At 44.1% G+C, this 11,615-nt stretch overlaps 2 protein-coding genes across 2 annotated transcripts in view; one reads left to right on the top strand and one right to left on the bottom strand.

The window, feature by feature from the left end:
- Nucleotides 1-5,660: 5,660 nt before the first annotated feature.
- ccn1 (cellular communication network factor 1) lies at nt 5,661-8,451 on the bottom strand. The gene is made up of 5 exons (XM_079266839.1): nt 8,220-8,451; nt 7,820-8,048; nt 7,130-7,474; nt 6,811-7,013; nt 5,661-6,692 (listed from the first exon to the last, which is right to left on the bottom strand). Exons 1-5 carry the CDS (start codon nt 8,265-8,267, stop codon nt 6,390-6,392), a joined length of 1,128 nt encoding a protein of 375 aa, XP_079122965.1. The 5' UTR covers nt 8,268-8,451; the 3' UTR covers nt 5,661-6,389.
- A 1,198-nt stretch (nt 8,452-9,649) lies between these two features.
- Nucleotides 9,650-11,615, top strand: part of ddah1 (dimethylarginine dimethylaminohydrolase 1) — a 64,699-nt gene continuing 62,733 nt past the window's right edge. The window contains exon 1 of the mRNA XM_079266570.1: nt 9,650-9,841. The gene's annotated coding sequence lies outside the window, so the exon portion shown is untranslated. The remainder of the gene's footprint in view (nt 9,842-11,615) is intronic.

The raw sequence follows: 11,615 nt of genomic DNA, 5'->3' as shown, positions 1-11,615 counted from the left end.
AACGGGGAACCTGCTCGCTTGTCTCAGTCCAAAGGTGCCAAAATCTGCCTACCCCCCCCCCCCTCCCCCCAAACACACACACACACTCTTAATCTCAGCAAGCAGGTCCGCCTAATTCTCCAAATGTCGATCCATTCCTTTAAAGTAGCAACAGGCCACCCTAGCGTGCGGTCGTCTACCCACAGTAGTGAGCGTTTTAGTGATATTAACTACTACTGATTCAAAATCTGTTGTCCATACAGAATGAAAAACTGTGTTTTGAAATAGTGTATACCTTTGAGCAGAGGAATGCACTGTTTGCTCTATGAAGTAATTGATGTAACATCACGTAAGTTGATGACATGACTGAGTAGAAGCCTCTGGTGCCTACACATCTGTTCCTTTGTTCGTCATGGCGTTGCATGTGTTGAATTACCACACATTTTATTTTAGCAGTTCTCTTAATTGTCTATCTCAATAAAGATGCTCGGTGCGACCACACAAAAGCTCTGTTTTTGGTTTGTGGCTCCTCTTAAAAGTAAATTTGAGCTTTTTTTAGTCTGTGGAGAACACATGCATTGGAAATAATTCCTCCCAATTTGAGTAAATTGCTCTTTGAAATTTCTGCAGTTGGTTTGCACTTAATTAGTCTTGATTCAGTGGGCAGGGCTCAGTTGTGCTTCGTGCAGAGCTTGTTTTTATGAGACACAGCTCTGCAGTGGTGGCCTCATCCAGAAACGGGCAGACGACGGTCCAACTCTGCATCAGGAAAGACGGGTACTGAAGCACAAACATGTTTCCACACCCTGATGTCACCCACTTTTCACATGGCACACCAAGAATCATTTATCCAGCGGAACCTCCACAATGCATGGAAACATTTTCAGTGCTCGAAATCAAACTCTTATCTGCAATCCAAGTCTACAATTTTGCATGCGTATTTCACATTTTGAATTGATGTTCAACCAATAACTTGCTTATCTGACTGTTCCAAACATTGAGAAATACCACTAAATGAGGCCAGCTGTTTTTCCTAAAACAAATGCTGTACCACAGTGGTTTCTATGGCCTGTTTATTGTCTAGCTTATTCAAGCTACTTTAAAATCTGAAACCAGTAATGATGTCCTAGACGTTTTTGTTGGTCAACAAATACATTACCTTTCCAGGATGCATAGGCTCAAACATAAGTCCATACTCATGACATGCAAGTCACGTGTGAGGACTTTAGTCTGCTCACAGCATGAATATTACTAACTTCCCCGTAAGGAAACATTGACGCAGGACGCTGCAGAGCCTTTGGCTGATTGAATTCATCCTGCGCTCGGGATAAACAGGAGCCACGACCACCCTTCAACACAAACAGACCAGCAATGTTGTCGCTGCGGTCACCTCGGAGACTGATCCCCAAGTTGTTGGAAGGAAGTGATTCACTTGTTCCTTTTTGTCTGTCTCATGTCAATCGGACAGTCCCAAGCAACACAGCCGGCTTGTTGCCTGTTGTTTTATTAACAACCTTGAGTTATCTTTTTAGAGCACCTGTCATTGAGCCTCACACAACCTTCTGTGTCTTTGTCCCAACTATGTACAGACCGTGCCAAATATTACTCATGTATTAGTTTACAAGGTAAAAAAAAGCGAGTACCAAATGATCCCAATGACATGTAACCATCAATCGAACCTCAGCTGTCATTTCCCAGCAGCGTACTTTTAATTGCATCTGGTTGAAATAATATCGCAATTTGTGACGAGCATATGCTGAAGGATTTACAGTTTCATTGGTAGAAAAGCAGCTTTTTAAATTAAAGAAGATTTTTACCATTCATTTAACATGGTGAAAAAGTACTGCCATTGTGTGGTGGGGGAGTTAGTTTGCCCCCATGACCGGAGGAGCTGAGTTGTCATGAGCTCCTGGTAGGGTTTCCCAAAGCAAACTGGTCACTTGATAAGTGCTGAAAGCTTCAACACCTACATTAATTACAACCATGATGTCTTTTAAACTCCGGGATAAAAACGTTTAAAATGCCATTTTTCATTCTCGGTAAGACCGCATTTGGCAAGTGATTGTTGGCATTTGCGTCTTTCCTTCCATCTATATCAGTTTCTTTGTGTGGTTGCTTAATTGCAGTGTGTGACAAGGGGAGGCCAACGGGCGCTTTGTTTAGTGCATGAAGCCTCGAGTCATAGTTGCCACTCAGCCACATTTCCATGGCACAAGCATTGTTAATTCCAAAGATCAAAAGATGCATAAGAAATCAGAAATTGTGTTGCTGGGGCAAAATGGGTGGCAATATAATGACAGCATGTGGACTTACCAGCCCTTATGCCTACACAATAGTGGAAACCAGGTTGCAATTACCCAGCACGGGGAGACTAAAGAGTGGGAAAATGCATCAGGTGTGTCACTTATTGTTCCAGAACGTCAACAGAATCCTGATTCTGAGGCTCAAGACTTCAAATCACATTTTTAAATGTCAATCGCAGTGATGAAGTTTGAAATGATCAGTGAAAGAAATGAATATAGCTTATTTTTATTTGGTTAGCATTCACTAAAAGTTGAATTGTCGAATATTTTTCGACTCTCGTGGTCACAAGCATCACACTTTTTGTTTGTTTTTAAGATCTGCTTGCTATAAATGAGCTTAATGTGAAGTAATTCTATCATCTATATGTCTACATGTGATGGACTAGTATAACGGTCTTTAGATACCCATGAGCGAGAGTTGGAGATGCAGCAAAAGTGTAAGTAAACCTTGTTTCAACGTTTACTTTATGTCACCTTTCTGTTCACTAGCAACATTAGGCTGTCCAAATAAAGTATGTGTGTCGTATTCATAAACTTTAACTTACCTAACTAAACGTGCACTTATTTCAGTCACTTTAAGTGACAAAGAACATGGTCCATCATAACCAAACACAAAGCCAGTAGGCGGAGGTAAGTGGCATTAATAGTCCTTGATATTCAGTTTCCACATTTTATGTGCATGATTTCTCACATTTGAGCCATTTTGGGTGGCAATCATTGTTAGAAGAAAGGAGCAGTAGTGTTCAACTCCCTTTAACATTTTAAGGGAATATAAATCAAAATGATAGCTGCTGAAGATGTGATCTCATTGGTCTTTCCATGTTAAACAACAGCGAGAGAGCAGCATACGCCAACATTAGCTCAGCTGTTGACGGTATATGTGCCCCCATGGAGGTTATTCAGTCCATCATTGTCTCCATCGGGCTGAGACTCGGTGTTGCCTCTCCCGTCAATGCTCAGCTTGTGTGAGTAAATAATCACTCCAGTAGCCAGCGGCCCTCTGGTTTTCCCTTAAGCCTGCTCGTCAGTTATTCTCGTGTAATTGCAGCTCGAGGGATGTGATGGGCGTGTCGAAAGACTTGCGTCACTGTGAGAGAGTGAGAGTCACACACCCTGTCAGGATTTGGCAGATGTCTGTCTTTTACATCACTTTGTTTCAGTGAGAAATGAAACATCTAATATGTAAAATACATAATAATATAACTTGTAAGATGTTTAGTCAGTTTCAGCCACACATTTGATGAGTTGTGCAAGTTTGAGTAGGAGAGTCAGTCCAGTCAATTCCATAAACAGGATGCTCTTTCCTATTTCATCCAGCAGATGGTGCTTTTGAAAACAGCCTCTGCATTTGGACTTGGTGGTCATCCTCTAAACCTCCTTGCTTCTTGCTCCTGGGTTCCGTATAACAGTGAATATGAATCTGAGGTTATCGACACACGGGGGCTGTTAAACAGCTGACATCAGTGCTCAGCAGCTTCCAGCATGTTGTAATGACCACTCTCCATCCTGTTCGCTTCTGGCTGCACAGCATTACGTAGTGCTTGATGAAGCTTTAATGCTGATGTCTTTGTCATATAAACACATGTTGGGTTCAGGGAATGAGGTAGTCGCCGAGGGATTTAATTGCATGTGTGTGAGAGAGCCTTGTTTGCCTGTGTGTCTTGAGAGCGATAGTTTTTACAGGTTGGTGCTGTGTTGGCAGGGACAACCCAATCTTTGGCTTCTGTTAAGGCTGAGGGATTGTAAACCTCGCCACGAGTGCTAGTCCGTACATTATACAGGAATGCTACGGATGACCGAAAAGAACTGCCCACATGACATACGGACGCCATTACAAAACCAGGTTAGCTGCATTGTGTCAACAAGACAAATGACAGTGATTGCATGGAACTTTCTCAACTCTGAAGGGCCGAGGTGGAACGTTTCCTCTTCAGGCAGCAACAGAAAGGGAAAGAGCGAAGAAGAGGGCTCCCTGACAGGCTTTTGCACTGTAAACCCGGCCTGCGAGGGGTATAGCCACACATCTTTGTGATTAGGTTAACATCAGGAGCCTTTCATGTGAGCAATCTGTAAAAGCTCAGAGGGCTCACATCCTGTGCGGTATGCAGCTCAATCAAAGGCAATGTGTCCTGCTCAACCTCTTATTAAATGCACTCGATGAACACTTATTTCCAGGAAAGTTGTGCAGAAGTGTGATTTGCCTTTCAGATATAGACATGTGTTCATGCCTTTTGTGGATACAAGTGAGTACTTGGTAGTGTTTGTGTATATTTGGAAAATCTTCTTGGCTAAAGTGAACATGTTGCTCTGAAATATTTTCCCAACATCTGCCGCCCATCAGGATGTCTGCTTTCTGAGCCACTGCTGCATTCCTGAGCCACTCCCTCTACCTGGATCAGGAAAAGAAACCCTTCCTTGTCGTTGCCCCTGAGCTCTGCGCTCTCTACCCCTGTTCAAACTGTACTGGAGGTATTTCTACTGAATCCTGTGTCTGAAAAGGACTTTTCCTTTCTTTTTCTTTACATACAACTTGCAGTCTGAAAGCGTGCAGGACCCATCTGAGCTCAGGTAAACATGAATAATGAAACACCAGAGTCAAAGCGGTGTTTGTGACAGTAGCAACACGCTGCTTCAGGAGCTGGAAAATTGAATATGACGTTTCTATGACCACAGACGCAACTGTGTTCCCACTGTTTCCTGTCCTTCCCCTTATTCTACCTCGTAATAGTATTGCTTTATGCCTGTTAAACTGACACCTGGAAGGCAGGCTGAAGCCCTCCCTACCTCGCAGGGCTGTTTACAACTGTTTAGCAGACCCCTGCAGTTTAAGAGCCAGCAGAGGCCAACGCAACTAATTCACTTTGAAAGACGACTGCTCATGAATTAGGTCAATTTGGTAGTCCTAGTCCGCTGTGTGAAAAAAAAGCTTACCCGGGGAATGCATTCTTTGCGTACAACCCATTGTATACAATAATAGTCATTGTCCCGCTTGCATGGTGTTTAATCCCGGCCCATTCAGAGCAGCACTTAAGATTCCTGGCATACTCCCATCCTCATTGCTACTCGTGGACTTAATCTCCCCCCCCCCCGTCTCAGAATCAGTCAAGTGTATGGCTTAGCCAGATCAAATGAAAGGAAGCTAGCTCGCTGCAGAATGGCATTCCAAAGCACAGAAAGTCAAGAGAGAGAGCCTCCGAGTTTTTGTTATGTAAGAACAGACTGACCCTGCTCGTGTCTGTCTGAGGATCTCTTGGTCTCTACAGAATGATCGAACCAAAGGACTTTCTCTGGAAACAGTAGCTGTAAGTACCCCCCCCCCCCCCCCTGCCCTGTGCATACCGTCCTGCGGTGTAGTTTGACCAGACTGAACACAGGCGCTGTCATATTTCATAAATAAATCAGTTTTATTTGTGGCATATAAAATTAAATCATTTTACAATTTATTCCAGTATGACACATAATATCCAAATAAAGTAGCTACATTTTCTTGATAAATAATATTAATGACAACAATAAAAAAAACATTCATTCATCCTTTGACATGTTTCGCTTTGTCTTTTTCATGAAGGGAGTTCAATAGCTGCCACAAAACATGAACAATAATGCCCACGTCAGGAAGGAATGAAACCACGCGCTTGTTAAACAAGTCCAGAGGTTACATTTCGGTGTCTCGTTCTTAAGATACAGGATGGTATGCTAATTGAAGTTGCGTATGTGCATACCTACATATACACACACAAGTCTACAGTCTGATGACATGTCTGATGCAAAGGATCGAAATATACACAGTGAATTGATATCAGCGACTAAACAATAATAATGTACAAATATTAATTACATCTTGCTCCATAACGAAGCTACTTCTGATGCTCCATTAATATGAAGCAGTTCTTAGTTAAGAATGCTGACGTAGTCACAGCAAACAGTGCACTTCATTAAGTCCTCATGATGTAAGCCTGCAATTCCTTGGGAATCTAGTTACAACAAGAAGCTGGTAGTTGATTGATAGTCTATTTACACCCCTGCATCCATCTGGACTGCCATTGGCTGCCAGCGCTGCTGATCATCTCTTTCTCTTGCTGAGGGGGTTTGGACCTCCTTCACCAATCAGTCTCTGAACTTGTGGATGTCGTTGGAGAGGCGGTAGAACGGGTAGGAGGCTTCGTTGGCATGGGGACAGTTGTAGGTGCACTTGCAGGACTCGATCGTCATGATGTTCTTGTTGAAGGTCTCGCCGTCCTCGCAGCGGAACTTGACGCGGATGGTTCTGGTTTCGTGGGGGCTGCAGCAGCGGCCGTCCACGCAGGCGCCGCAGTACTTGGCCCTGTACTTTTTCAGGCTGGAGCAGCCGGCGTAGGAGAACTTCACTGGCTGACTGGACTTCTTGGTTCTGCTGCACTTCTTTCCTTTCTGCGGAGGGATAAACAACGAGGAGATGGGGATTAGTCATGGACTCGGACCCAGAAGGGACGCATCTCCAGTAACATGCATGTCAACATCACATCCAGTCATGGTGGCTCAAGCTTACCTTCAGACTGGAGTAAGGTGACTGGGTGCATAGCCGCACTTCACAGATTCTTGTCTCTTTGACCAGCTTGCACTCGCTGTTGTTGTTGGTGACTCTGGTGGAGATGCCTGTTCCACAGCTCTTGGAGCACTGGGACCAGGGCGTGGTTTGGACGATGCACTTCTGGCTGTCAAACATGTGGACTTCAGGCTGTGGTCTGAAGGCTAAAAGCACAAATAAAAGACATGAGCAACTTAGAATCCTACATATTTTAAGATATACTGTGTATATATCCAGAAGAAGAAAAAAAACGTTTCAGGATGAAAAAGAGCTTTCTTACCAGGTAGAGACTTGAGTCCTCCCTTCACAATGGAAATGAGCTCGTTCCTGTTGGTGAGGTCTCTTTCCAACTCTTCAGTCATCATGTCTTTGCCAAAGATCTTCTCCAGGATGTCTTTGTCCTTGTTGTCATCGCACACCCACTCTTCGCAGCACTGGCCTGCTACCTTGACCAGTCTGGGGTTGGCACAGCCCAAGTTGGGCAGGGAGAGCTCCTGCGGGCACAGCGGGACACATCCCACTGCCCCATCGATGCATGTGCACTGGTGTTTACAGTTGGGCTGGAAGCTCTCTCCATTCTGGTAGATCCTGCTGTTGTACTCGCATGGTCTGCCTTCTGACTTGGCTGCAAGGGGAGGAAAAAAACAAGAGGAAAGGAATGTTATTCTTTCCTGCTCTGCGCAGAAATGTCTGCTTTAGACATCACATGGCTGCCAGGTAAGGATCCGTTAAACTGTGAAATTCTTCAGACTGCCTGAGGAGTCCCCCCCCCCCCCTTCCCCACAGTGGGCTGTCTGTACTTTGAGGTTTAGTCTAAGTTTTCCTTCTATTTGCATTCCACAGTGCTGAAATCACGAAGGTCCCCATACTCCTGAATTAAACCCTTTTATTTGACAAAACCAAACTGAAATCAACGTCAGGCTATTTCAAAAGCATGCACATCTGGAGCTGGATTGGCCTTTATACATACCTCGGCAGATGCCACGAGTAGTAGCGGCAGCGAAGCTGGCCCCAAAGTTACACTCCAGCCCTTTAGTGTGGTCACACGGCTCGGTCAGGCCGCAGTCCTCGTTCAGCTGTCTGGCGCAAACTTTGCAACAGCCGCAGCCGTCCAGGACGACGCTCACGCCGGGTGCGCACTTGGTTATCTCCAGCCGACAGTCACACACGGAGGGACAGGAGGAGGAGGAGGAGAGGACCTGTACAGCCAACAACCAAATCTACCATTAAAGACTGACTATTAAGTCACACCACACAGGTTATCCCCAATCTATGAAAAAAAACTATAATTTCGTTGAAAGAAGCATTATTTCCCTCTCCTCAAATACTCCAATAACTCTCTTTCAGATTGCAATAGAGAAATAACTCACCAAATTGAGGCTTCCGAGGAAGGCTACGGCAACAGTAAGCATCAGCATCTTGAATATTTCTTTTCTTTTGCGTGTTCAAGAGGAATCCTGTTCCCAGTTAGTATGAAAAGTTCGTCTCTATTGGGAGGATTCCTTAGGTATTCCCTCACTCAGTCGTCTTGTCTCTTGATTTGATTCGCTGGTAGGATCTTCCGTTAGAGGCTCCTTTAGAGTCGCTGAAGCTCTCGGTAAAGCGGTTGCAGTCTGCTGAGGTCCGGCCACCTCCGGACTTTTATACCGTAGTGGGAAGCTGACGTCATTCCTGGGCTGCCTGCTGAACTGTTCCCAAACTATGTCAGGAATGTTTCTCTGCGCATTTTTCCAAGACCTAAGCTCCACCCTGTCTAAACCTTTCTCTTTTCTTTTTTTCTTTCTGAAATGGATTTTTCCCCCCTGGATCCCATCTGAACACACTTTTCCGTCTCATATTTTTCTCTTCTTGTTGATCCCCCCCTTTCCTTTTCTTCCTCTGCTCGCTTCTCACATCTATCAACCCAAGTTCAGAGGACTTTTCGGTAGAAGTAGTTGGGTGTTTTATTCTAACTTCTATTTCCTGTGGTCTTTCTCTTCTTTTTTGCTTTATCTTCGCACGAATGAAAGAGACAATTTGATGTGTTATAGCTTCCTGCTTTCAGTGCAACCCTTCACGGGTTTTACGTTCCAATACTACTTACTACTGTTGTCATTTGATTAAACGCATAATAAAGGCATCGCAGAGAATATCAAGTATCAGCAATACAATGTCCCCGGAGGAATATTAGACTTCTTGTCATATGTGTGCCAGTGATGCTTTTACCGATGAAAGCAATTGTCTGAACACACGCTCATAGCATGTTGCAGTGGCCAACTTTAAAATAGCTTTGGTTTCTTTGCCTCTGTGAGTCTAAAGGTGTGGGCAGGAATACGTTTAACCGCGTCTATTTCTGGCTTTCCAGTGCCTTTATTCAGAGGAGCTTAGCGTTTCCAGATGCGCGCAGAGCTCAGACGTAACAATATTGCCATATTTGGTATGGCAGTAGCCTACATTATTAACATATTTCTCTCCCTTTGGCCAGCAGACCACAAAGCATTCCTGACAGCTTTAAGGCTTGTTAAATATGTTCTTCGTGCAGGGAAATGCCTTTGCATTCATTCCTTGAGGCAATTTGACTTTTCACGCAATGTGTCCATCGCGTTTGGGAGGGGGAGTGGGTCCCGTAGTCGGTAAAGTGATCCAATTTCCCACCAGAGATGTTGTGGGTGTTGGTGGGGGGAGACAAATACATGGTCTATCTGGGGTTTTTTTTTTTTTACGACGGGGGTCTCAATAAGTCTCCTCAACCGAAGCTTTCTAATCGTTCCGATTGATGAAAACGTTCCACCGATGGAAACGAAGTGCGTAAAGACGCAGCACAAAACCATTATCATTGCCATGAATGGCTGGCAGATTCCAAAGAGGACATCTCGCATGAGGGCAGAGTGTTTTATTTGTGTGTATGAGGATCGGACATTTCACGACTATCTCCCCTGTAACCTCGTGTAGTTTTAACATGGCGATACACTCAGACAGCAGCACTGAACAGGAAGACTGGAGAGCCTCTCCGGTGAGTTTGGACTTCTTTTCTTTTTCAGTTTAATCTGCGGATTGTGGCTGAGACTCTTTTCCCTTTACAAACCCTGCATCACCACCGTGCTCCCGTTATATGAATATGAGTCATAGCAGCTGAAAGTGATTCTTAACAGATCCTATTTATTCAGCAAAAGTAAATCACTTCTGAAATTTTCTTTGAGGGTCGTTTTATATCCGATTTGGATATGCTGGACACTGAATCTATTGAAATGTAAAGTAACCCAGACTACTGGTTTCTCCTGGAGGATTGGGTTGAGGGTAATGTCTTTTTTATTTAAATAATGGCCAGTGCAAACTTCCAACATGATATTCATATGATTACATTGTGAACAGATCAATATAGTACGTCTGTGTGAGTATTTTGCCTGGAGGTGTGCCTGTGTGCGCGCAGCCTATATGAGCAGGGGGTGTGTCCGTGTGAGCACATGTGCAATGCTCTCTTATGTGTATTTCCAAGCGCTACACTATGCTAAAGTGTGCCCACTTGCCCATGCTAATATCCAATTTAAGATTTTAAAGGGCCTCTTCATTGATTTTACACCATCGACATTTTGATTCACATCATCAACATCACTTTACTCATCATGGCGGATTCACTCAACCCATGAAAACAGCTTGTGGGTTCTTGTGTAGTTTGAAAAAAACAAAAACTGATGATGTCATCAACTTGGTTTGGGCTTGGAGACACAATCAATATGTTTAACTGAGAGCCTGCCTTGCAAACTGTGACCATGGACTTTAAAATACATTTACCAGGCAGCAGTTTATGAAAAAAAACCCATAGTATTGCATTATGGGAAATATGGGATCTAGTATTTTTAGAGTTTTACCTGAAGCACTAAACTTCAGGATATCCTGGCGTCGATTTTCATCATTCTTGACGTACAGTCGGTCACAAGTCTCCAAACTTTCTGGAAGTACAATACCAATTTGGTGTGGTGCCCCTTTAATGCCACTGACTTGTTTGGACAGCAGGTCTGATGTCATGTTTTGTTTGATTGTCCTCTGCTATGTTGACCCAAAGCCTCTCCAGTGTGTATGTGCATACTGTATGTGGGTCTACATGTGTGCGTATGGCCGCGTGTGTGCATCCGTTTGTGTGTTACCGCGATAGGAAACAGTGTTGTCATTGTACGTCAATGGAGAATAACACGCACTAATCTACATTCCTTCATTACCCACTCAGTTCAGGAAATATGTCTCCGTGTAGCAATTGCCCTGGCATAATAGTTTCCACTAAGGCTGTCTGAGTACCCCCATACACATACATACTACCCCCCAAAAAAAAACAATAAGGAGGGGGGCTCTTTCCTTCACAGAAATGATCATTGGATTATGCTCACAGCTCTGTAGCATGGACATCGGAACAGTTCCAAAACCTCCAGCTGGGATGCTTAAATGATTTCACTGCTCACCAAAATTGGAGAGATTATTGTGTGTTTGTGGCTCATTGTAATGGAAACTCATTTTCAGATCCCACTAGGAGCACTCACAGTTGAAGAGACAGCAGCCCTCAGAATCGGTTCCCAGGGAGTCTGAAGCAAGCGGCCCCTCAGCTTATGTCTAAGTGACAGATGGAACATTTAAACAACTGATTCCATTGTAGTATATTCAAGATAAATGTCATAACTGGTATGCAGTATGTTCAAGCAACACTTCCTTTCTCTGTCAGCTCACGGAGCAGCAGGAAGTCTGCTGAGTTATGGATGGTTCTCTGTGAACAGGGGCCGAGATGAGGCCAACGGTTA

Source organism: Melanostigma gelatinosum (genome assembly GCF_949748355.1).
Source record: "Melanostigma gelatinosum genome assembly, chromosome: 4".
Classification (NCBI taxonomy): Eukaryota; Metazoa; Chordata; class Actinopteri; order Perciformes; family Zoarcidae; genus Melanostigma; species Melanostigma gelatinosum.
This window is presented reverse-complemented; position numbering and strand designations above follow the sequence as displayed.

Coding starts and splice junctions, on each gene's coding strand:
- ccn1 (XM_079266839.1), bottom strand. CDS start 8,267: ATGCTGATGCTTACTGTTGCCGTAGCCTTCCTCGGAAGCCTCAATTTG. Junction 7,475..7,819: donor TACTCGTGGCATCTGCCGAG/GTATGTATAAAG, acceptor CTCCCCTTGCAG/CCAAGTCAGAAGGCAGACCA. Junction 6,693..6,810: donor CACCTTACTCCAGTCTGAAG/GTAAGCTTGAGC, acceptor ATCCCTCCGCAG/AAAGGAAAGAAGTGCAGCAG.